Source organism: Anabrus simplex, chromosome 1, assembly GCF_040414725.1.
Source record: "Anabrus simplex isolate iqAnaSimp1 chromosome 1, ASM4041472v1, whole genome shotgun sequence".
NCBI classification, from domain to species: domain Eukaryota; kingdom Metazoa; phylum Arthropoda; class Insecta; order Orthoptera; family Tettigoniidae; genus Anabrus; species Anabrus simplex.
In genome coordinates this window covers 7396017-7423390 of record NC_090265.1, presented here as the reverse complement: position 1 = coordinate 7423390, position 27374 = coordinate 7396017, and the positions used below count along the sequence as shown (strand labels likewise).

General features: G+C 45.8%; 1 protein-coding gene across 1 annotated transcript in view; it reads left to right on the top strand.

The window, feature by feature from the left end:
• LOC136856710 (limbic system-associated membrane protein) overlaps window positions 1-11185 on the top strand; it is a 1090706-nt gene extending 1079521 nt beyond the window's left edge. The window contains exon 6 of the mRNA XM_068227414.1: window positions 10901-11185. Within this exon, the coding sequence (XP_068083515.1) occupies window positions 10901-11043 (143 nt within the window). The 3' untranslated portion in view covers window positions 11044-11185. The remainder of the gene's footprint in view (window positions 1-10900) is intronic.
• Window positions 11186-27374: the final 16189 nt, after the last annotated feature.

Sequence of the window (27374 nt, the reverse complement as noted above, 5' to 3'; positions counted from 1 at the left end):
CGAGGGCTAGGGAGTCTTTCATTTTCACGCCCTTCGTGGCCCTTTTCTTTCTATGACCGATATCTTCATTTTTCGAAGTGTCGGATCCCTTCTATTTTTTCCCTCTGATTAGTGTTATATAGAGGATGGTTGCCTAGTTGTACTTCGTCTTAAAACAATAATCACCACCACCACCACTCTGACAGTCTTGACCCTCATCGAGGTGTTTGCTTTGAGATGTGTTATTGTACAGCAACCTGCTATGGAGCTATGGATTAAATTCTAATCATAGGTAATCTGGAATGATACTTAAAAGCGAAGTATTTGATGGTCCTTCAAACCAAACTGGTACCACTATGATCTCTACTTTCAGGTCCATTTCACTCTGCAAATGAAGTAGTCAGAAGGAGTTAGGGTTGCAAATGGCTTCCAGAGACGTTGCACTGAAGCATGAGCCAGGAAGTGTATCATTATTATTACAGTAAAATTTCATTTGTTGACGTTTAGGTCGACAGTCCATGGAATAAGCAACAACCTTGTCATTTTCCCCCTGTGGGTGGGGGCGGTAGAATAACACCCACGGTATCCCCTGCCTGTCGTAAGAGGCGACTAAAAGGGGCCCAGTGGGCCCCCCTGCGGGTGGTCCCCCTGTGGGTGGGGGCAGTAGAATAACACCCACGGTATCCCCTGCCTGTCGTAAGAGGCGACTAAAAGGGGCCCCAAGGGCCCCCTGTGGGTGGGGGCAGTAGAAAAACACGCACGGTATCCCCTGCCTGTCGTAAGAGGCGACTAAAAGGGGCCCCAGGGGCTCTGAACTTTGGAGCGTGGGTTGGCGATCACGGGGCCCTTAGCTGAGTCCTGGCATTGTTTCCACTTACTTGTGCCAGGCTCCTCACTTTCATCTATCCTATCCGACCTCCCTTGGTCAACTCTTGTTCTTTTCCGACCCCGTCCCCCTGTGGGTGGGGGCGGTAGAATAACACCCACGGTATCCCCTGCCTGTCGTAAGAGGCGACTAAAAGGGGCCCCAGGGGCTCTGAACTTTGGAGCGTGGGTTGGCGACCACGGGGCCCTCAGCTGAGTCCTGGCATTGCTTCCACTTACTTGTGTCAGGCTCCTCACTTTCATCTATCCTATCCGACCTCTCTTGGTCATCCCCCTGTGGGTGGGGGCGGTAGAATAACACCCACGGTATCCCCTGCCTGTCGTAAGAGGCGACTAAAAGGGGCCCCAGGGGCTCTAAACTTTGGAGCGTGGGATGGCTACCACGGGGCCCTCATCTGAGTCCTGGCATTGCTTCCACTTACTTGTGCCAGGCTCCTCACTTTCATCTATTCTATCCGACCTCCCTTGGTCAACTCTTGCTCTTTTTCGACCCCGACGCTATTAGGTTTGCGAGGGCTAGGGGGTCTTTCATTTTCACGCCCTTCGTGGCCCTTGTCTTTCTTTGTCCGATATCTTCATTTTTCGAAGTGTCGGTTCCCTTCCAATCTCTCTTCTGATTAGTGTTATAAAGAGGATGGTTGCCAAGTTGTACTTCCTCTTAAAACAATAATCACCACCACCACCACCACCTCTCTTGGTCAACTCTTGTTCTTTTCCGACCCCGATGCTATTAGGTTTGCGAGGGCTAGGGAGTCTTTCATTTTCACGCCCTTCGTGGCCCTTGTCTTTCTTTGGCCGACATCTTCATTTTTCGAAGTGTCGGACCCCTTCCATATTTTCCCTCTGATTAGTGTTATATAGAGGATGGTTGCCTAGTTGTACTTCCTCTTAAACAATAATCACCACCACCACCTTTTCCGACCCCGACGCTATTAGGTTTGCGAGGGCTAGGGAGTCTTTCATTTTCACGCCCTTCGTGGCCCTTCTCTTTCTTTGACCGATACCTTCATTTTTCGAAGTGACGGATCCCTTCTATTTTTCCCTCTGATTAGTGTTATATAGAGGATGGTTGCCTATTTGTACTTCCTCTTAAAACAATAATCACCACCACCACCACCTGTGGGTGGGGGAGGTAGAATAACACCGACGGTATCCCCTGCCTGTCGTAAGAGGCGACTAAAAGGGGCCCCAGGGGCTCTGAACTTTGGAACGTGGGTTGGCAACCACGGGGCCCTCAGCTGAGTCCTGGCATTGCTTCCACTTACTTGTGCCAGGCTCCTCACTTTCATCTATCCTATCTGACCTCCCTTGGTCAACTCTTGTTCTTTTCCGACCCCGACGCTATTAGGTTTGCGAGGGCTAGGGAGTCTTTCATTTTCACGCCCTTCATGGCCCTTGTCTTTCTTTGACCGATGTCTTCATTTTTCGAAGTGTTGGATCCCTTCTATTTTTCCCTCTGATTAGTGTTATAGAGAGGATGGTTGCCCAGTTGTACTTCCACTTAAAACAATAATCACCACCACCACCACCTTGTCTTTCTTTGGCCGATATCTCCATTTTTCGAAGTGCCGGATCCCTTCCTTTTTTCCCTCTAATTAGTGTTATATAGAGGATGGTTCCCTAGTTGTACTTCCTCTTAAAACATTAATCACCACCACCACCACGGGGCTCTCAGCTGAGTCCTGGCATTTCTTCCACTTACTTGTGCCAGGCTCCTCACTTTCATCTATCCTATCCGACCTCTCTTGGTCAAATCTTGTTCTTTTCCGACCCCGACGCTATTAGGTTTGCGAGGGCTAGGGAGTCTTTCATTTTGACGCCCTTCGTGGCCCTTGTCTTCCTTTGGCCGATACCTTCATTTTTCGAAGTGTCGGACCCCTTCCATTTTTTCTCTCTGATTAGTGTTATATAGCGGATGGTTGCCTAGTTGTACTTCCTCTTAAAACAATAATCACCAACCAACCACCAACCACCAACCAACCTTGTCATTTAATATGACATTCAATATCATGATCAAAGCAAGAAGACCCAGGTTGTACATGATTGCTGCGGTTGTGATCGTAGTTATAGAATCTTAAGATTTCTGTGACTATTGATACCATAATCATTGCCATACTCTCAACATCGTGATCACAGCGATAAGACTTACAGTTGAATACAGAATCAAAACTACAGGGACATAACTTTCCATTTTTAAAACCTCACGCGCACTTATCAGGTCTGAATTGCAAAAAACTCAACAAGAATCCATCCCCCAGTGGGTGGGGGCGGTAGAATAACACCCACGGTATCCCCTGCCTGTCGTAAGAGGCGACTAAAAGGGGCTTCAGGGGCTCTGAACTTTGGAGCGTGGTTTGGCGACCAAGGGGCCCTCAGCTGAGTCCTAGCATTGCTTCCACTTACTTGTGAAAGGCTCCTCACTTTCATCTATCCTATCCGACCTCTCTTGGTCAACTCTTGTTCTTTTCTGACCCCGACGCTATTAGGTTTGCGAGGGCTAGGGAGTCTTTCATTTTCACGCCCTTCGTGGCCCTTGTCTTCCTTTGGCCGATATCTTCATTCTTCGAAGTGTCGGATCCCTTCCATTTTTCCCTCTGATTAGTGTTATATAGAGGATGGTTGCCTAGTTGTACTTCCTCTTAAAACAATAATCACCACCACCAATCACCACCAACAAGAATCCAGTGAATAAGCGACACCCAAGTTCATATCCTGGCTTGTTGCAGCTTTCCACACTACTGCATCCTGTGCCAACATTTTCTTTTCTATGCATGTAAAGAAACTTACGTTTAGGCCTGCTTTTTATATTTCGCCTCATATCTCCCAACAATTCGTATTCTCTGCACTTTAACGCGAAACTAAATAATCTCAAGTTAATAATTATTTACATAAGACTATTTCTAAATCTACAGAAGAGTTCGTAGACTATCAATCAACATGACCAGGGAGACATCTACAAACATTCACTCCAAACAGGCAATGCAAATCCTAAAATTAAAAACTGACGTTGCCTACGAGATATACAAGGCCGGGAAGTGTGCGCTAGTTCTGAGCATAAAAACAGTCCACAACCAGGTTCGTAGTACCGCTGCCAGATGTCTCGACATCTTGCTATAGTTTTCATGTGCTGTAGTGTATTAACATATGGAGAAAAGTGTTTTTAATACGTTTACTTATAGATTTCACTTATCGTTAGTGTTCAAATGAACTCGAAGTAAATTTCATATACTCTATAAAATATGGTATATCGTACTGTAAGTCCAATTCGTAAAAAAAAAAAAAACAAAAAAAAAGGAGAATAATTGGAGTTTTCAATCATTTCCAGCCGATCCAGTTTTAAAGGAGAAGTGGATAATTGCTACATCCGGACGGGGGTAAGGGGGCAAATTAGGTTCGCTTTGGTCGCCTGGGACGTCATCCAGAGTCTGTAACTTACATTTTAAATATTGAGACTTCAGATTAAGGGTTACAGATTCATTAGATCACTTCATTGCTTCCGACTACCGCATCAAAAGACACCAATTAGGCCTATGCTGACTTTTCGAATCGAAGAAAACTAGAATAACACTCCTCATTAAAGATCCCCCTGTGGGTGGGGGCGGTAGAATAACACCCACGCTATCCACAGCCCATCGTAATAGGCGACTAAAAGGGGCCCCAGAGGCTCTGAACTTTGGAGCGTGGGTTGGCGACCACGGGGCCCTTAGCTGAGTCCTGGCATTGCTTCCACTTACTTATGCCAGGCTCCTCACTTTCATCTATCCTATCCGACCTCTCTTGGTCAACTCTTGTTCTTTTCAGACCCCGATGCTATTAGGTTTGCGAGGGCTAGGGAGTCTTTCATTTTCTCCCCAGGGGCTCTGAACTTTGGAGCGTGGGTTGGCGACCACGGGGCCCTCAGCTGAGTCCTGGCATTGCTTCCACTTACTTGTGTCAGGCTCCTCACTTTCATCTATCCTATCCGACCTCTCTTGGTCATCCCCCTGTGGGTGGGGGCGGTAGAATAACACCCACGGTATCCCCTGCCTGTCGTAAGAGGCGACTAAAAGGGGCCCCAGGGGCTCTAAACTTTGGAGCGTGGGATGGCTACCACGGGGCCCTCATCTGAGTCCTGGCATTGCTTCCACTTACTTGTGCCAGGCTCCTCACTTTCATCTATTCTATCCGACCTCCCTTGGTCAACTCTTGCTCTTTTTCGACCCCGACGCTATTAGGTTTGCGAGGGCTAGGGGGTCTTTCATTTTCACGCCCTTCGTGGCCCTTGTCTTTCTTTGTCCGATATCTTCATTTTTCGAAGTGTCGGTTCCCTTCCAATCTCTCTTCTGATTAGTGTTATAAAGAGGATGGTTGCCAAGTTGTACTTCCTCTTAAAACAATAATCACCACCACCACCACCACCTCTCTTGGTCAACTCTTGTTCTTTTCCGACCCCGATGCTATTAGGTTTGCGAGGGCTAGGGAGTCTTTCATTTTCACGCCCTTCGTGGCCCTTGTCTTTCTTTGGCCGACATCTTCATTTTTCGAAGTGTCGGACCCCTTCCATATTTTCCCTCTGATTAGTGTTATATAGAGGATGGTTGCCTAGTTGTACTTCCTCTTAAACAATAATCACCACCACCACCTTTTCCGACCCCGACGCTATTAGGTTTGCGAGGGCTAGGGAGTCTTTCATTTTCACGCCCTTCGTGGCCCTTCTCTTTCTTTGACCGATACCTTCATTTTTCGAAGTGACGGATCCCTTCTATTTTTCCCTCTGATTAGTGTTATATAGAGGATGGTTGCCTATTTGTACTTCCTCTTAAAACAATAATCACCACCACCACCACCTGTGGGTGGGGGAGGTAGAATAACACCGACGGTATCCCCTGCCTGTCGTAAGAGGCGACTAAAAGGGGCCCCAGGGGCTCTGAACTTTGGAACGTGGGTTGGCAACCACGGGGCCCTCAGCTGAGTCCTGGCATTGCTTCCACTTACTTGTGCCAGGCTCCTCACTTTCATCTATCCTATCTGACCTCCCTTGGTCAACTCTTGTTCTTTTCCGACCCCGACGCTATTAGGTTTGCGAGGGCTAGGGAGTCTTTCATTTTCACGCCCTTCATGGCCCTTGTCTTTCTTTGACCGATGTCTTCATTTTTCGAAGTGTTGGATCCCTTCTATTTTTCCCTCTGATTAGTGTTATAGAGAGGATGGTTGCCCAGTTGTACTTCCACTTAAAACAATAATCACCACCACCACCACCTTGTCTTTCTTTGGCCGATATCTCCATTTTTCGAAGTGCCGGATCCCTTCCTTTTTTCCCTCTAATTAGTGTTATATAGAGGATGGTTCCCTAGTTGTACTTCCTCTTAAAACATTAATCACCACCACCACCACGGGGCTCTCAGCTGAGTCCTGGCATTTCTTCCACTTACTTGTGCCAGGCTCCTCACTTTCATCTATCCTATCCGACCTCTCTTGGTCAAATCTTGTTCTTTTCCGACCCCGACGCTATTAGGTTTGCGAGGGCTAGGGAGTCTTTCATTTTGACGCCCTTCGTGGCCCTTGTCTTCCTTTGGCCGATACCTTCATTTTTCGAAGTGTCGGACCCCTTCCATTTTTTCTCTCTGATTAGTGTTATATAGCGGATGGTTGCCTAGTTGTACTTCCTCTTAAAACAATAATCACCAACCAACCACCAACCACCAACCAACCTTGTCATTTAATATGACATTCAATATCATGATCAAAGCAAGAAGACCCAGGTTGTACATGATTGCTGCGGTTGTGATCGTAGTTATAGAATCTTAAGATTTCTGTGACTATTGATACCATAATCATTGCCATACTCTCAACATCGTGATCACAGCGATAAGACTTACAGTTGAATACAGAATCAAAACTACAGGGACATAACTTTCCATTTTTAAAACCTCACGCGCACTTATCAGGTCTGAATTGCAAAAAACTCAACAAGAATCCATCCCCCAGTGGGTGGGGGCGGTAGAATAACACCCACGGTATCCCCTGCCTGTCGTAAGAGGCGACTAAAAGGAGCTTCAGGGGCTCTGAACTTTGGAGCGTGGTTTGGCGACCAAGGGGCCCTCAGCTGAGTCCTAGCATTGCTTCCACTTACTTGTGAAAGGCTCCTCACTTTCATCTATCCTATCCGACCTCTCTTGGTCAACTCTTGTTCTTTTCTGACCCCGACGCTATTAGGTTTGCGAGGGCTAGGGAGTCTTTCATTTTCACGCCCTTCGTGGCCCTTGTCTTCCTTTGGCCGATATCTTCATTCTTCGAAGTGTCGGATCCCTTCCATTTTTCCCTCTGATTAGTGTTATATAGAGGATGGTTGCCTAGTTGTACTTCCTCTTAAAACAATAATCACCACCACCAATCACCACCAACAAGAATCCAGTGAATAAGCGACACCCAAGTTCATATCCTGGCTTGTTGCAGCTTTCCACACTACTGCATCCTGTGCCAACATTTTCTTTTCTATGCATGTAAAGAAACTTACGTTTAGGCCTGCTTTTTATATTTCGCCTCATATCTCCCAACAATTCGTATTCTCTGCACTTTAACGCGAAACTAAATAATCTCAAGTTAATAATTATTTACATAAGACTATTTCTAAATCTACAGAAGAGTTCGTAGACTATCAATCAACATGACCAGGGAGACATCTACAAACATTCACTCCAAACAGGCAATGCAAATCCTAAAATTAAAAACTGACGTTGCCTACGAGATATACAAGGCCGGGAAGTGTGCGCTAGTTCTGAGCATAAAAACAGTCCACAACCAGGTTCGTAGTACCGCTGCCAGATGTCTCGACATCTTGCTATAGTTTTCATGTGCTGTAGTGTATTAACATATGGAGAAAAGTGTTTTTAATACGTTTACTTATAGATTTCACTTATCGTTAGTGTTCAAATGAACTCGAAGTAAATTTCATATACTCTATAAAATATGGTATATCGTACTGTAAGTCCAATTCGTAAAAAAAAAAAAACAAAAAAAAAGGAGAATAATTGGAGTTTTCAATCATTTCCAGCCGATCCAGTTTTAAAGGAGAAGTGGATAATTGCTACATCCGGACGGGGGTAAGGGGGCAAATTAGGTTCGCTTTGGTCGCCTGGGACGTCATCCAGAGTCTGTAACTTACATTTTAAATATTGAGACTTCAGATTAAGGGTTACAGATTCATTAGATCACTTCATTGCTTCCGACTACCGCATCAAAAGACACCAATTAGGCCTATGCTGACTTTTCGAATCGAAGAAAACTAGAATAACACTCCTCATTAAAGATCCCCCTGTGGGTGGGGGCGGTAGAATAACACCCACGCTATCCACAGCCCATCGTAATAGGCGACTAAAAGGGGCCCCAGAGGCTCTGAACTTTGGAGCGTGGGTTGGCGACCACGGGGCCCTTAGCTGAGTCCTGGCATTGCTTCCACTTACTTATGCCAGGCTCCTCACTTTCATCTATCCTATCCGACCTCTCTTGGTCAACTCTTGTTCTTTTCAGACCCCGATGCTATTAGGTTTGCGAGGGCTAGGGAGTCTTTCATTTTCTCCCCAGGGGCTCTGAACTTCGGAGCGTGGGTTGGCGACCACGGGGCCCTTAGCTGAGTCCTGGCATTGCTTCCACTTACTTGTGCCAGGTGGTGGTGGTGGTGGTGATTATTGTTTTAAGAGGAAGTACAACTAGGCAACCATCCTCTATATAACACTAATCAGACGGAAAATATAGAAGGGCTCCGACACTTCGAAAAATGAAGAGATCGGCCAAAGGAAGACAAGGGCCACGAAGGGCGTGAAAATGAAAGACTCCCTAGCCCTCGCAAACCTAATAGCGTCGGGGTCGGAAAAGAACAAGAGTTGACCAAGGGAGGTCGGATAGGATAGATGAAAGTGAGGAGCGTGGCACAAGTAAGTGGAAGCAATGCCAGGACTCAGCTGAGGGCCCCGTGGTCGCCAACCCACGCTCCAAAGTTCAGAGCCCCTGAGGCCCCTTTTACTCGCCTCTTACGACAGGCAGGGGATACCGTGGGTGTTATTCTACCACCCCCACCCACAGGGGGGTTACTTGTGCCAGGCTCCTCACTTTCATCTATCCTATCCGACCTCCCTTGGTCAACTCTTGTTCTTTTCAGACCCCGACGCTATTAGGTTTGCGAGGGCTAGGGAGTCTTTCATCTTCGCCCTTCGTGGCCCTTGTCTTCCTTTGGCCGATATCTTCATTTTTCGAAGTGTCGGACCCCTTCCATTTTTCCCTGTGATTAGCGTTATATAGAGGATGGTTGCCTTGTTGTACTTCCTCTTAAAACAATAATCACCACCACCACCACTCTTTCATTTTCATGCCCTTCGTGGCCCTTGTCTTCCTTTGGCCGATATCTTCATTTTTCGAAGTGTCGGACCCCTTCCATACTTTCACTCTGATTAGTGTTATATAGAGGATGGTTGCCTAGTTGTACTTCCTCTTAAAACAATAATCACCACCACCACCTTCCATATTTTCCCTCTGTTTAGTGTTATATAGAGGATGGTAGCCTAGTTGTACGTCCTCTTAAAACAATAATCACCACCACCACCTGAAAGATCGTGGAGCATTACGCTACCCCTCAAATGAATTTGTTTACTTCCTGTAAAATACGTTGAATTTTACGCGTCACTCATTACGTTATCTGGAAAATACGAATTTAGTTGAAAAACTTCGCGTTTTTTTGTTCCAAAGTTCATTGAGGTATTCAAATGTGACGAGTGTAATCAGAGAGTACTGACTGCAACTCTCATTACAAAACGTTTAAAGCCAATACTCGACAATGAAGCTCATACAATTAATTACAGATGCTCATGACTTGCGAAAGAACTTCAGGACAAAGCCTTTAAGTTGGAAGATCTTAAAAATGTGAGTGATACGAGCAGTGGTCATGGTAAGTCATTTTTAATGTATTACTTTTATTAATTATCACACTTGACTTCGCCTAAAATAATTCCAAATACCACTTAAATTTGCCTTACTTTACATCCAACCACTCGAAATCACATTTAGGTGGTCCTAACTTCATTATTTGTAGATTTTACGTCTTTAGAAACCAACATGTACCAATAATTGAATGTATTTCGCGCGAGCAGCATAGCAAGATGTCGAGACCTCTAGCGGACGTTCGTAAAACTACTTGCGACCCGCATTTCTATCGGTCCACTTCCCGGCCTTGTGTATCTCGTAGGCAACGACACTGAAAAACAACCAGAGCAGAGATGGGCACTACAGCTACATACATCCTACATATTAGTAAAAATGGGTTTGTATTGCGTCGAATTCTCTTCATGATCTCAGAAATCTCATTTTCTATATAAGGTATCTCATGTACAACCCCCTGTGGGTGGGGGCGGTAGAATAACACCCACGGTATCCCCTGCCTGTCGTAAGAGGCGACTAAAAGGGGCCCCAGGAGCTCTGAACTTTGGGGCGTGGGTTGGCGACCACGGGGCCCTCAGCTGAGTCCTGGCATTTCTTCCACTTACTTGTGCCAGACTCCTCACTTTCATCTATCCTATCTGACCTCCCGTGGTCAACTCTTGTTCTTTTCCGACCCCGACGCTATTAGGTTTGCGAGGGCTAGGGAGTCTTTCATTTTCACGCCCTTCGTGGCCCTTGCCTTTCTTTGGCCGATAACTTCATTTTTCGAAGTGCCGGACCCCTTCCGTTTTTCCCTCTGATTAGTGTTAAATAGAGGATGGTTGCCTAGTTGTACTTCCTCTTAAAACAATAATCACCACCACCTCTCATGTACATTTTATATGTTATATTTCTACAGTGGACATGGAAGTCCAGCATCCGTAGTTGCTCCGAGATCGCCAGCTCTTTTCCACCAATAATATTACGGTTGAATTTTGCGAGGAAATGAGTATTATCATTCAATTTTGGATATGTTCATTGATTGTTCAGCCCAGGTTCATTCATATCTGTGTGGTCCATCTCAAACAGATTCATTCTCAGAACTGTGTTAAAATACTGACGGTGATGGATGGTTTCTGTGTTGCAGGCGAGAACCCTGCGGCGATGCAGCACGGGGGACGCGGCCTGTCTTGGCTGAGATGCCCGTCGGCGTGGCTCCTGATAGCCTGCCTCTTCGCCTCCGTGTCGTCGGGACGGCCGTCTTGGCCGCCTAGAACGAGCTGCCCCTAGCGGCTACGTGTGTGTTTTATGTGATGTGTTAGGAATTGGACTTCACAGAAGCTCTCCACCTCATCACCCAACAGACGATTAGTGTTGGCTTTATCATAATTATTTCGTTTTTCTTCACGTAAATATGATGGATGTATTTTTTCCAGAGCAATAAACTGTCCCCTTTGCTCTTTTGGTATGGAATTGACTTTAAAAACATGTATAATAATATTAGGTATATTAAAAGATTCCTATAAAAAGAGTGTTAAGTGGCCGTTCATATCAAGTGAAGAGAACTTCTTTCCTAACGAATACCTCATGGTGTGAGTGAGTGCACAAGTGAATAAAGTATGAACCATTTGAATTGAAATGTTTATTATCAGTTCATTTCACTAAACACCAATAATCTTTACACATGTCAGATGACTTCAGAAGTCTATAATCTAAACGACTATATCCCAATCTAGCAAAATTTATTTCAATGACATGGATTTTGGACCCAGGATTCCAATAAAATTAACGAAAATATATATGTATAAGGCCGTCCTCTAAACAAGGGGGGTTTCACACCAGACCGGACTGAACATTCTTTAATTTCTTCGAATAATGAGAAACTGAGTCATGAGGCAATACTCATTAAACCACAGCTTTGATATTCAATCCAGTTTCTCCTGAATTCGAGCTCCACACCCTGATAATAGTACTTAGATTATATGGCAACATGAAGAGATCGAATTTTGTATCAATATTCTATGCTGTCATACCCTGCACAAAACGGAAACTTTCACTTTAGGGTAGTCCATCACTGGTAAACGAGGCACATTTTTAGGCGTTTCATTTTTCTAGAGCAGTATAACTACATAACTCACGCGCAGAAATGCCTCATCCTTTATATTTGTCTTTCATAATATATTACAAAGTACAGTATAATATCTCATAATCATGAGGAATTATGGGTGTCTCAGAGGGGATATGTTCACTCCATGTAGGTCCGTAAGAGCAATACTGTTTTCCTTTAAAAGAAACTACACAGTTTTCTGCAAGTAGCATTAGATACACAGGCATTAAATATTCAGACTAATGACGAAGTTTCAAAATTCGATTGGCACTGCTCTAGAAAAATGAAACGCCTAAAAATGTGCCTCTTTTACCAGTGATGGACTACCCTAAAAATCAGTCAATCATTCACCACTGATTTATATTGATGGCCATCGGCCGGGTAGCATATTCTGTATCAGTCTTGTCAAGTGATTTCAATAGTCGAAAACTTATCAAACGTCACATTTGGTACACGATTTTACTCACTAAATCCTTTTCCTATAAACGAATATTTACCCCATTTTGTCCTGTTGAACATCACGATCGTTCCTACTTTTAAAAACTCACTTCTAGTTTATTCGTCTACTAATGTCATCGCTCAATTGAGAGCTCAGAACATATCACTTACAAGGAAACCCATTCATCCGCAACCCCCTGTTTGTGGGGGCGGTAGAATAACAACCACGGTATCCCCTGCCTGTCGTAAGAGGCGACTAAAAGGGGCCCCAGGGGCTCTGAACTTTGGAGCGATGGTTGGCGACCACGGGGGCCCTTAGCTGAGTCCTGGCATTGCTTCCACTTACTTGTGCCAGGCTCCTCACTTTCATCTTTCCTATCTGACCTCCCTTGGTCAACTCTTGTTCTTTTCCGACCCCGACGCTATTAGGTTTGCGAGGGCTAGGGACTTTTCGTTTTCACGCCCTTCGTGGCCCTTGTCTTACTTTGGTCGATATCTTCATTTTCCGAAGTGTCGGACCCCTTCCTTTTTTCCTTCTGATTAGTGTTATATAGAGGATGGTTGCCTAGTTGTACTTCCTCTTAAAACAATCATCACCACCACCACCCGACGCTATTAGGTTTGCGAGGGTTATGGAGTCTTTCATTTTCACGCCCATCGTGGTCCTTGTCTTTCTTTGACCGATATCTTCATTTTTCGAAGTGTCGGATCCCTTCCACTTTTCCCTCTGATTAGTGTTATATAGAGGATGGTTGCCTAGTTGTACTTCCTCTTAAAACAATAATTACCACCACCACCACTGGGGGAAACCGTGGGAAAACCCCAGTCAGCGTACTTAGTCACCTCTTTTGGACACCGGTGATATGCTCCACATAGATGTCGCGCGTGAAGCTAATTGTGTCCGACACACAACCCCCTGTGGGTGGGGGCGGTAGAATAACACCCACGGTATCCCCTGCCTGTCGTAAGAGGCGACTAAAAGGGGCTTCAGGGGCTCTGAACTTTGGAGCGTGGGTTGGCGACCACGGGGCCCTCAGCTGAGTCCTGGCGTTCCTTCCACTTACTTGTGCCCGGCTCCTCACTTTCATCTATCCTATCCGACCTCTCTTGGTCAACTCTTGTTCTTTTCAGACCCCGACGCTATTAGGTTTGCGAGGGCTAGGGAGTCTTTCATTTTCATGCCCTTCGTGGCCCTTGTCTTCCTTTGGCCGATATCTTCATTTTTCGAAGTGTCGGACCCCTTCCATTTTTCACTCTGATTAGTTTTATATAGAGGATGGTTGCCTAGTTGTACTTCCTCTTAAAACAATAATCACCACCACCACCACTCCTCACTTTCATCTATCCTATCCGACCTCCCTTGGTCACTCTTGTTCTTTTCCGACCCCGACGCTATGAGGTTTGCGAGGGCTAGGGAGTCTTTCATTTTCCCGCCCTTCGTGGCCCTTGTCTTCTTTTGGCCGATATCTTCATTTTTCGAAGTGTCGGACCCCTTCCATTTTTTCTCTCTGATTAGTGTTATATAGAGGATGGTTGCCTAGTTGTACTTCCTCTTAAAACAATAATCACCACCACCTGCCTGTCGTAAGAGGCGACTAAAAGGGGCCTCAGGGGTTCTGAAATTTGGAGCGTGGGTTGGCAACCACGGGGCGGGCAACCAAAGTGAGCGCTGATCTTACCAGCCCAAATTCAGCTTGAAAAGCGAAAACCCTGCTTTTCCTGAATTACAGGGGCACAAAATTAAGCTGATAAGAATAGAATTTTTTTATTAACAATGTTTAAAATAAATTACAATAAATGGATACAACAACACTACTCTTCAAGATATAAAACCTGGCATGAAAATGTCCAGAATTGTCCTTTTATATCGAGAACACTACACTACACTACAAAACACTTCACTACGCTATGCACTCACTACGAAGCTGTAGTCTGTCAAAATCAGGATAGCAGTCTCTTTCTGCATCACTGTCACAACCACGGCCTCATGTGACCTCACTACCCTGGTATTCACCTTGAGAGGCTGGGGGAAACCGTGGCAAAACCCCAGTCAGGGTACTTGGTCACCTCTGTCGGACACCGGTGATATGCTCCACATAGATGTCACGCCTGAAGCTAATAGTGTCCGACACACACAGTTTCTTGAATACGTTCAAATATCTCTTGCTACAGATGGAACGTAGCACTTTGTCATTTGCAGGGTCCCAAGATACCAAAGACCCAATTCCCTCTGTGGGTGGGGGCGGTAGAATAACACCCACGGTATCCCCTGCCTGTCGTAAGAGGCGACTAAAAGGGGCCTCAAGGGCTCTGAACATTGGAGTGTGGGTTGGCGACCACGGGGCCCTCAGCTGAGCCATGGCATTGCTTCCACTTACTTGTGCCAGGCTCCTCACTTTCATCTATCCTATCCGACCCCCCTTGTTCAACTCTTGTTCTTTTCCGACCCCGACGCTATTAGATTTGCGAGGGCTAGGGAGTCTTTCATTTTCACGCCCTTCGTGGCCCTTGTCTTACTTTGGCCGATACCTTCATTTTTCGAAGTGTCGGGCCCCTTCCATTTTTCTCTCTGATTAGTGTTATATAGAGGATGGTTGCCTAGTTGTACTTCCTATTAAAACAATAATCACCACCACCACCACCACCACCACCACCACCTTTGGCCGATACCTTCATTTTTCGAAGTGTCGGATCCCTTCCATTTTTCCATCTGATTAGTGTTATATAGAGGATGGTTGCCTAGTTGTACTTCCTCTTCAAACAATAATCACCACCACCACCCCCCCTGTGGGTGGGGGTGGTAGAATAACACCCACGGTATCCACTGCCTGTCGTAAGAGGCGACTAAAAGGGGCCTCAGGCGTTCTGAAATTTGGAGCGTGGGTTGGCAACCACGGACGGGGAACCTAAGTGAGCGCTGATCTTACCAGCCCAAATTCAGCTTGAAAAGCGAAAACCCTGCTTTTTCTGAATTACAGGGGCACAAAATTAAGCTGATAAGAACAGAATTTTTTTTATTAACAATGTTTAAAATAAATTACAATAAATGGATACAACAACACTACTCTTCAAGATATAAAACCTGGCATGAAAATGTCCAGAATTGTCCTTTTATATCGAGAACACTACACTACACTACAAAACACTTCACTACACTATGCACTCACTACGAAGCTGTAGTCTGTCAAAATCAGGATAGCAGTCTCTTTCTGCATCACTGTCACAACCACGGCCTCATGTGACCTCACTACCCTGGTATTCACCTTGAGAGGCTGGGGGAAACCGTGGCAAAACCCCAGTCAGGGTACTTGGTCACCTCTGTCGGACACCGGTGATATGCTCCACAGAGATGTCACGCCTGAAGCTAATAGTGTCCGACACACACAGTTTCTTGAATAAGTTCAAATATCTCTTGCTACAGATGGAACTAGCACTTTGTCATTTGCAGGGTCCCAAGATACCAAAGACCCAATTCCCCCTGTGGGTGAGGGCGGTAGAATAACACCCACGGTATCCCCTGCCTGTCGTAAGAGGCGACTAAAAGGGGCCTCAGGGGCTCAGAACTTTGGACCCCCTGTGGGTGGGGGCGGTAGAATAACACCCACGGTATCCCCTACCTGTCGTAAGAGGCGACTAAAAGGGGCCCCATGGGCTCTGAACTTTGGAGCGTGGGTTGGCGACCACGGGGCCCTTAGCTGAGTCTTGGCATTGCTTCCACTTACTTGTGCCAGGCTCCTCACTTTCATCTATCCTGTCCGACCTCTCTTGGTCAACTCTTGTTCTTTTCCGACCCCGACGCTATTAGGTTTGCGAGGGCTAGGGAGTCTTTCATTTTCATGCCCTTCGTGGCCCTTGTCTTACTTTGGCCGATATCTTCATTTTTCGAAGTGTCGGATCCCTTCCATTTTTTCCCTCTGATTAGTGTTATATAGAGGATGGTTGCCTAGTTGTACTTCCTCTTGAAACAATAATCACCACCACCATCAGAACTTTGGAGCGTGGGTTGGCGACCACGGGTCCCCCAGCTGATTCCTAGCATTGCTTCCACTTACTTGTGCCAGGCTCCTCACTTTCACCTATCCTATCCGACCTCCCTTTGTCAACTCTTGTTCTTTTTCGACCCCGACGCTATTAGGTTTGCGAGGGCTAGGGAGTCTTTCATTTTCACGCCCTTCGTGGCCCTTGTCTTCCTTTGGCCGATATCTTCATTTTTCGAAGTGTCGGACCCCTTCCATTTTCCCTTCTGATTAGTGTTATATAGAGGATGGTTGCCCAGTTGTACTTCCTCTTAAAACAATAATCACCACCACCACCTGGTTGCCCAGTTGTACTTCTCCCCCTGTGGGTGGGGGCGGTAGAATAACACCCACGGTATCTCCTGCCTGTCGTCAGAGGCGACTAAAAGGGGCCCCAGGGGCTCTGAACTATGGAGCGTGGGTTGGCGACCACGGGGCCCTCAGCTGAGTCCTGGCATTTCTTCCACTTACTTATGCCAGGCTCCTCACTTTCACCTATCCTATCCGACCTCTCTTGGTCAACTCTTGTTCTTTTCCGACCCCGATGCTATTAGGTTTGCGAGGGCTAGGGAGTCTTTCATTTTCACGCCCTTCGTGGCCCTTGTCTTCCTTTGGCCGATACCTTCATTTTTCGAAGTGTCGGACCCCTTCCATTTTTCTCTCTGATTAGTGTTATATAGAGGATGGTTGCCTAGTTGTACTTCCTCTTAAAACAATAATCACCACCACCACCACCAGTTGTACTTCCTCTTAAAACAATAATCACCACCACCACCACCTGAGCACCACCCATGCCTGTCGTAAGAGGCGACTAAAAGGGGCCTCAGGGTCTCTGAACTTTGGAGCGTGGGTTGGCGACCACGGGGCCCTTAGCTGAGTCCTGGCATTGCTTCCACTTACTTGTGCCAGGCTCCTCACTTTCATCTATCCTATCCGACCTCCCTTGGTCAACTCTTGTTCTTTTCCGACCCCGACGCTATTAGGTTTGCGAGGGCTAGGGAGTCTTTCATTTCACGCCCTTCGTGGCCCTTGTCTTCCTTTGGCCGATATCTTCATTTTTCGAAGTGTCGGACCCCTTCCATTTTTCTCTCTGATTAGTGTTATATAGAGGATGGTTGCCCAGTTGTACTTCCTCTTAAAACAATAATCACCACCTGAGCACCACCGCCCCTCGTTCTACGAGACCACCATCGTAGCAGGTTTCGGAAGAACTACCTCATTTTGGCTGCGCAACTCCTGGTCTCGATGCCACTGAAGATGGTTCCTAAGCCCCCGGTGGTCGGGAACGTCTCCTCACATTGGGTACAGGCGTAGGCGAAGATGGTAGCACTCTCACGAGCACGCCGTACAGCCTGCGGAGTAGACGATCTACAACAGTGGTTTGTTGGACGAAGGCCTAATTCACGTCTACATTTACAACAGATATTTATAGTAGATGTGATGCGGATGCCGTGGTTCCGTTCCAGGTGTCTCTCTAGCGACCTCCGCGTGGCCGTCCAGTCCTTAGCTTTGAAGGTGGACCTGCAATTAGACTCGGTACAGTCAAAAAAGTCAGCAGCCGGGTGTCGGACAAACAGCGTAGACCCCCTACGCCGGACAGGAAGGAGAAGTTCTTCATCAGAGTCAACATCATGGACACGATCCTGAGAATCACACATTTATTAATTAAATAAGGCTAAAAGAATAATAAAATGTGATACTTATCGGACCGGCACATATTAAAGCTGAATGAACAAAGTGAAAGCCCGTTACCAAGCAAAGCCCCAGGAGCTCTGAACTTTGGAGCGTGGGTTGGCGACCACGGGGCCCTCAGCTGAGTCCTGGCATTGCTTCCACTTACTTGTGCCAGGCTCCTCACTTTTATCTATCCTATCCGACCTCTCTTGGTCAACTCTTGTTCTTTTCCGACCCCGACGCTATTAGGCTTGCGAGGGCTAGGGAGTCTTTCATTTTCACGCCCTTCGTGGCCCTTGTCTTCCTTTGGCCGATAACTTCATTTTTCGAAGTGTCGGACCCCTTCCATTTTTTCTCTCTGATTAGTGTTATATAGAGGATGGTTGCCTAGTTGTACTTCCTCTTAAAACAATAATCACCACCACCACCACCACCACCTTACCAAGCAAACTCGTGCAGGCGGGCAGCACTCACAAGTCAAGGCAATGGCTGCCTTGAAAGGCCGGCTTCTAGGTAACTAAACAACCCCGTTAATTCTCTATCTGTATCATAGTTTCCATGGAATCTGAAAATAAAATGAAATGGGAGGTTTTTAGGGTAAGCGAGTTCCTAGGCAACGCAAGTTATCTATGGATTATAAGGTAAACAAACAAAATGGAGCACATAGGGCAATAAAATATAGCCAAATAACACCCTTAAAAATAAATTAATCACCACGCACACACAAGATAACAATAAACACAATAAAGCGCCCTTAAAACTACACAAATACTCCCTGGAAACTATGAATAAAGAACCAGATCCCGTATATAGCACTCAAAAAGCGCAGAGTACAACTGCACAAGATCTTCACGGAGCTTCTACACTTTGATCTTAGCCAAGAGGCCGAGAAGAACAGAATATTTTTATTAACAATGTTTAAAATAAATTACAATAAATGGATACAACAACACTACTCTTCAAGATATAAAACCTGGCATGAAAATGTCAGAATTGTCCTTTTATATCGAGAACACTACACTACACTACAAAACACTTCACTACACTATGCACTCACTACAAAGCTGTAGTCTGTCAAAATCAGGATAGCAGTCTCTTTCTGCATCACTGTCACAACCACGGCCTCGTGTGACCTCACTACCCTGCCCCAGGGGCTCTGAACTTTGGAGCGTGGGTTGGCGACCACGGGGCCCTCAGCTGGGTCCTGGCATTGCTTCCATTTACTTGTGCCGGGCTCCTCACTTTCATCTGTCCTATCCGACCTCTCTTGGTCAACTCTTGTTCTTTTCCGACCCCGACGCTATTAGGTTTGCGAGGGCTAGGGAGTCTTTCATTTTCACGCCCTTCGTGGCTCTTGCCTTTCTTTGTCCGATATCTTCATTTTTCGAAGTGTCGGTTCCCTTCCATTTTTCTTTCTGATTAGTGTTATATAGAGGATGGTTGCCTAGTTGTACTTCCTCTTAAAACAATAATCACCACCACCACCACCTCACTACCCTGGTATTCACCTTGAGAGGCTGGGGGAAACCGTGGCAAAACCCCAGTCAGGGTACTTGGTCACCTCTGTCGGACACCGGTGATATGCTCCACAGAGATGTCACGCCTGAAGCTAATAGTGTCCGACACACACCGTTTCTTGAATAAGTTCAAATATCTCTTGCTACAGATGGAACGTAGCAGTTTGTCATTTGCAGGGTCCCAAGATCCCAAAGACCCAACTAGGATGGCATCAATCTCCACCGATTCAAAACGAGCACGAAGAGCCGTCGCCAAGGTCGCATACTTCTCTCTTTTGGCCTGTCTGGCATCTTCGAAAGCAGATCTTCTGTTGTCGAATGGGATCGACACGTCTAGAATCAGGGCTTTACCATTCTTGACAATAACCAGGTCAGGTCGTAGATTGTCCTGAACGACCTGGTTTTCACTAAAGATGTTGAACCTCGTAGCAGCTGCCCTTCTGACCCTCGCGACTACAGCATTATGTCTCTGCTGGTAAAGTGCAGAGTACCTCATGCAATGGTTGGCTGCATGAGGGAGGCTCTCATTCTCGAAGCCGCATCTCCTACACCTCTTGTTGCCATCAGTTGTTGTACGGCAAGCTCAGCAGTGCAAAGATCCGTTGATGAGAGGAGCTTGAATGCATTGTCGATAGTCATAGTCACACTCTGTGACAGGCAAACCAACACATCCAGACTTCGTTGGGCCATATAAGTAGTCATTACTGGCCTCTTGAGATAGGTATAGAAGCTTTTTCACCTCGGCCCTAATGATGTTATCAAGTTTTGACCACTCGCCCTTTTGGTGTTGAGCGTTTCTCATGAGAAACTGAAGTGATGGATAGAAGAAGGCCTTCAAGGCATCGATCCTTTGCCAAGGAGCAAGTTTGGAATTCAAGATCTTCTTAGCAGTAGAATTCAGGTCAGTCAGTTCCTTGGCGTTGGAAGAGATGTGAAATCCAACAGGTTTCCCTAGGAATTTTTCAAATGCTCCATCTTTTAAAGCCTTAAGTTCTTCATTACCAATTTTAAAGATAGAGTTCCTTGTTCCAACTGGGGTCACACCAGACAAATGCAGACTGAATGACTTCGAAGCCTTGAGATTAATGTTGATCTTCTTAGATAAATCGTCTATGACATTGATATTATCTTGTAATTTTATCGGATCGCCTGATAAAAGAACACTGTCATCAGCATAGGCAAGAATCTGCTGGTCTGAATTCTCGCTCTGAATTGATCTTATTATGGGGTCGATTATAAGGTTAAATAGCAGCCCACTCATGGGACAACCTTGTCTAACACCACATTCGATAGAAATGCTGTCTGTTTCCCCATTTCCAGTTTGTATACGGGTAGACGAACCCGTATACATATCTTTAATAATCTTCTTAACTTTAGCGCCAGCTCCCCTTCTCTCAAGGGCCGCAAAGATGGCATCATGCGGTACAGAGCCAAAAGCATTAGAAAAGTCCAGCCAAGCAGCTAAAAACTGGCCTTTCTCACACCTGGCTTTGTCGAACGTAGTTCTGAGCGTGAAGTTATGATCTAAAACTCTATCGTGTGGCAGGAATCCTTCTTGTGCTGGCGCTAATATTTTATTCTCGATCATCCAGGTGGTTATTCTCTTTGCTAACACACCTGAGTATAGTTTATATATCGTCCGCATGATGGCAATAGGTCGCCAGTTGGTGATGTTAAGCGGATCGCCCTTCTTCCACTCACTAGGTATTCTCTCATATTTCATGCTGATGTTAAAAATTCTTATCAGCAGTGTGCAGGCAGGATCAACCATCTTCCAATATTTATAAGTGAGTCGGTCGTCCCCTGGAGCTGAATTTTCGCATTTTAGAAGGCGACTTTGAACTTCATGTGGAGTTATTCTAGCAGTATTAACACATGGAGTATTCTCAGATGGACGAGAGTTAAAATGACACAAGTCGCTCGATTTTCTTTTAGCAGTCTCTCTGAAATGTTGAGTCACCATCTCGTTATCGACGTTAACCTCCGCCCTTCATCTCCCAGGATCAGCCTCATGGCTTTCCTTCTGTTGTTCCAGTAAAGTGACTGAATATACTTCGGGTCCTCTGGGTCTTTCTTCTTCTGTGTAGAGTCGCCTTGGTGGACAGGGATTGTAACTATGTTTTGAGCATCCTCGGTGACATTACGGAGAATCCCTTCGAATCTCTGCCAGTTGGTATGAGAGATTCCTTCCCGAAGTATTGAATCTAGAGCCGGGACATGGACGTGGAGAGGAGACTTGTCGTCCACGTCAAAAGCAATGTTATCTTCTTGGCCTGGCTGATTGTCACCGTGGGATCTTGAATATTAACATTATCAGCCAAAGGGTCTAAACCCTCTCGAGGTGAGGCGTTCTCCATCCCCCTGTGGGTGGGGGCGGTAGAATAACACACACGGTATCCCCTGCCTGTCGTAAGAGGCGACTAAAAGGGGCATCAGGGGCTCTGAAATTTGGAGCGTGGGTTGGCGACCACGGGGCCCTCATTGTTTCCACTTACTTGTGCCAGGCTCCTCACTTTCATCCATCCTATCCGACCTCCCTTGGTCAACTCTTGTTCTTTTCCGACCCCGACGCTATTAGGTTTGCGAGGGCTAGGGAGTCTTTAATTTTCATGCCCTTCGCGGCCCTTGACTTCCTTTTCCGATACCTTTATTTTTCGAAGTATCGGGCCCCTTCCATTTTTCCCTCTGATTAGTGTCATATAGAGGATGGTTGCCTAGTTGTACTTCCTCTTAAAACAATAATCACCACCACCACTGAGGCGTTCTCCTCGGAGGCACAAGAAGATGGGAGAGTCAGAGACTCGGGAGGTGTACCACGCAACTCCCTCAGCGTTGAATCAGTATCAGAAGAGATGGAATTTTCTGAGTTACTGATAAGAAAGTCAATGTCAGGGGTGATATTTAAAATAATGTCATCATCATTACCAATAATATTGTCAACGGTGTCAGATGAGGGAACCGTGGCCGGCCCAGACATTGTCGGCACCGGGTGGCTGTCACTAGTACAGCCCTTCTGTGTTGGATGGACCACAGGAACTTCGCCCGACCCGATGTCCACAAGATTGGATGGGCTCGGGATTGGTGCGGGCACAGCTCGAACTACAGCCCGTTCCGTTGCAAGCACAGCAGGGACTACAGCCTGTTCCGGTGCGGGCACAGCTGGACCATCAACCCGTTCCTCAGTCCTCGATGCGGGCACAGCAGGATCATCGACCCGATCAGGAACTACCGTTGCGGGCACAGCAGGATCATCAACCCGTACAGCAACCACCGGTGCGGGCACAGCTGGATAATCAACCCGATCCGGTACTGAACACCACTACCCCTCGTTCTGCGTGACTTTCTCGTAGCCGGTTTCGGCAAGACTACGTCGTTCTGGCTGCGAATCTCCTGATCGCGGTGCCACTGAAGACGGTTCCTAAGTCTCCCGGTGGTCGGGAACGTCTGCTCACATTGGGTGCAGGCATAGGTGAAGATGGTAGCACTCTCACGAGTACGCCGTACAGCCTGTGGAGTGGTTGGTTGGACGAAGAATAACATATGAGTAAACAACACTGTAAAGGTTTCCACCTATTCAATACAAAATATATTCACAATATTTTAAAGTTACATGGAACTAGTTTCGACCCATCTACATCGAAGCAAAGATCACTCTTGACGATATCCTAAGAACATGTTAATTTTAACAGTAAGATTATTATGGAATAACAAGTGAATGTGGTAAATGAAAAGAGATGTTAGTATGGGACAGGTGAGTAATAGCTAATAAATATACAAGGAATATACATAAGAGGTTTGGAATAAAGTATAAAAGGGGGCTTAGTGTTGTAAAAAGTTATATAATCATGGAAAACAGTAAGTCCTTATGATGAAGAATGCAATGTGAAATGACACATATAAAATTATATATGGCTTAGGAAGAGTGGAGGTGGTTTAGGAGGGGAAGAAGGCTTAAGGTGTTGTTTACTCATATGTTATTCTCAGTTCAATACGGACCAACAACATGAAATTTATAACCCTTAATGGTTGGACGAAGGCCTAATTCACATCTACATTTACAGCAAATGTTAACAGTAGATGTGATGCGGATGCCGTGGTTACGCTCCAGATGCCTCTCCAGCGACCTCCGTATGACCGTCCAATCCTTGGCCTTGTAGGTTGACCTGCAATTGAAATCAGTGCAATCAAAATATTCAGCAGCCGGGTGACGGACGAACAGCGTAGACTCCCTACGCCGGACAGGTCTCCATCAGTGTCAGCAACATGGTCAGGATCCTGAGAATCACATATGTATTAAAGAAATAAAATTAAAAAAATAATAAAGTGTGATACTTATCAGATCGGCTCATTATACAGGTGAAAGAACAAAGCGGAAGGCCGTTACCAAGCAACCTCGTGCAGGTGGGCAGCACTCAAAAGTCAAAGCAATGGCTGCCTTCGAAGGCCGGCTGCTAGGTAACTAAGCAACCCCGTTAATGCTCCATCTACTGCATAGTTTCCATGGATTCTGAAAATGAAACAAAAAGGGAGGTTTTTAGACGAAGCGAGTTGCTAAACAACGCAAGTTATCTATGGATTAAAACGTAAACAAACAAGATGGAGGACTTAGGGCAAATAAATTTAACCAAATAACACCCTTAAAAATAAATTATACCACCGCGCACACACAAGATAACACTAAACACAATAAAGCACACTGAAAACTACACAAATACTCCCTGGAAACTATGAATAAAGGTCAAGATCACGTAGAAAGCACTCTAAAAACACAGAGCCCAACTACGCAAGATGTTCCCGGAGATTTTATGAATTGTATATTGTATATTACATAAAAAATTATTACTTTTTGCAGTTAAATGCATCCTGTTCAAGTCACACGCTAATAAAGATGGAATACTTCCACGAATATTGAATAAAACTACAACTACGAAACGTTTTCATTCCTCCCCTGAAGGGGGAGGCGGGCCTCTTAGACGGTGACGCCGTCTCTCAGGCTGGGAGACTTGCTCCCTCTGTGGGTGGCGGCGGTAGAATAACACCCACGGTATCCCCTGCCTGTCGTAAGAGGCGACTAAAAGGGGCCTCAGGGGCTCTGAACTTTGGAGCGTGGGTTGGCAACCACGTGGCCATTAGCTGAGTCCTGGCATTGCTTCCACTTACTTGTGCCAGGCTCCTACTTTCATCTATCCTATCCGACCTCTCTTGGTCAACTCTTGTTCTTTTCCGACCCCGACGCTATTAGGTTTGCGAGGGCTAGGGAGTCGTTCATTTTCAGCCCCAGGGGCTCTGAACTTTGGAGCGTGGGTCGGCGACCACGGGGCCCTTAGCTGAGTCCTGGCATTGCTTCCAATTACTTGTGTCAGGCTCCTCACTTTCATCTATCCTATCCGACCTCTCTTGGTCAACTCTTGTTCTTTTCCGACCCCGACGCTATTAGGTTTGCGAGGGCTAGGGAGTATTTCATTTTCAGCCCCAGGGGCTGATATTAAGCTGATAAGAACATAAATATTTTATTTACAAATGTTTAAAGGAAATTTACAATATAAAATAATAAAAATCACTACAGTTTCATAATATAAAAACTGGCATAAAAATGTCCAGAACTGTTCTTTCATATTATGAGCACTACACTACACTTCACTACGAAAGCACTAAGAACTCACTACACTGCTGTAGTCTGTCATAGTCGGGTAAGCAGTCTCTTTCTGCTACACTGTCACGACCACGGCCTCATGTGACCTCACTACCCCGGTATTCACCTTGAGAGGCTGAGGGAAACCGTGGAAAAACCCCAGTCAGGGTACTTAAGTCACCTCTGTCGGACACCGGTGATGTGCTCCACATAGATGGCACGTGTGAAGCTAATAACGTCCGACACGCAGAGTTTCTTGAAGAGATTAAGATATTTTTTGCTACAGATGGAGCGTAGCACCTTATCATTAGCTGGGTCCCAAGATCCCAATGACCCAACTAATATAGCGTCCACCTCAACAGATGTAAAACGTGATCGAAGAGCCGTCGCCAAGGTCGCGTACTTGTCTCTTTTGGCCCGTCGGGCATCTTCGAAGGCAGACTTCCTGTTCTCAAATGGTATAGAAATATCCAAGATCAGAGCTTTACCATTCTTTACTATAACCAGGTCAGGTCGTAGATTGTCCTGAACGACCTGGTTTTCACTAAAGATGTTGAACCTCGTAGCAGCTGCCCTTCTGACCCTCGCGACTACAGCATTATGTCTCTGCTGGTAAAGTGCAGAGTACCTCATGCAATGGTTGGCTACATGAGGGAGGGTCTCATTCTCGTAACCGCATCTCCTACACCTCTTGTTGCCATTAGGTGTTGTACGGCGACTCCCATTGAGCGGTAATAGATTTAGCCTGGCTCGATGAATGAATCTCCAATCTGAAAATCTGGTATACAGACTGGTTCTCAAGAAGTGTGAGCTTGAAGAATCAGCGGCTACACAATCAATAACTTTTCCTTGGTTGGGCAGATTGATCAGTCTATTAAGGTGCTTGGACTGGAGGTTTATTCTGAGAGTCTTCAGCACCTTATGACGATCGTTTCTGTACAAGGTTTTCTCATTAATTGTAATAGATGGCATAAAATCTTCCATTTTCCAAGTTGTCTGGTTTCTAGCCGATGCCTTGCGAGCTTGAGTCCAGACAGATTGTAATGGATTAGAGTTCCGTCTGAACTCGCCCTCGTTATGGCCATTAAGGTACGCCGCAATGTCCTCTCGGTCAGCTGGTCTACCAATCCTCTTCTGAACCAAGGTCTTCAGATCCTCTAAAGCAAGCTCAGCGGTGCATAAATCAGTAGAAGTAAGGAGCTTGAACGCATTGTCAATCAGATGGAAATCAGAGTCACTCTCAGCGACAGGCAAACCAACACAACCAGAAATAGTTGGACCATATATGTAGTCATTACTGGCTTCTTGTGGAAGGTAAAGAGTCTTCTTAACTTCAGCCTTAATGATGTTATCCAGTTTAGACCACTCACCCTTATGGTGTTGGGCGTTCCTCATGATAAACTGAAGAGATGGGTAGAAAAAAGCCTTCAAGGCATCGATCCTTTGCCAAGGAGCCAGCTTGGAGTGCAGGATCTTCTGAGCAGTAGAAATTAGATCAGCTAGTTCCTTGGTGTTGGAAGAGATGTGAAATCCAACAGGCTTCCCCAGAAATTTCTCAAATTCTCCATCATTTAAAGCCTTTAGTTCTTCATTTCCAATTCTAAATATGGAGTTCCTAGTGCCAACTGGGGTTACACCAGACAGATGAAGACTGAAAGATTTCGAAGCCTTAAGCTTGATGTTAATTTTCTTTGACAGATTGTCGACGACATTGATATTATTTTGAAGGTTAGTCGGGTCATCAGACAATAGAACAATGTCATCAGCATAGGCGAGAATGTGGTGGTCTGAGTTCTCGCCCTGAATTGATCTAATTATGGGGTCAATTACAAGGTTGAATAGAAGTCCACTCATTGGACAACCTTGCCTAACACCACATTCGATGGAAATGCTGTCCGTTACCCCATTGTCCGTTTGTATACGGGTAGAAGAGCCTGTATACATGTCCTTAATGATCTTCTTTGCTTTAGCACCAGCACCATATCTATCAAGGGCCGCAAAGATCGCGTCATGCGGCACGGAGCCAAAGGCATTGGAGAAGTCAAGCCAAGCAGCTAAAAACTGGCCTTTCTCACATCTTGCTTTGTCAAATTTGGTCCTGAGCGTGAAGTTATGCTCGAAAACACCGTCGTGAGGCATAAAACCTTTTTGTTCTGGTGCTAAGATTTTATTATCGATCATCCAGGTGGTTAATCTTTTAGCTAGTACACCTGAGTATAGTTTATAGATAGTCCGCA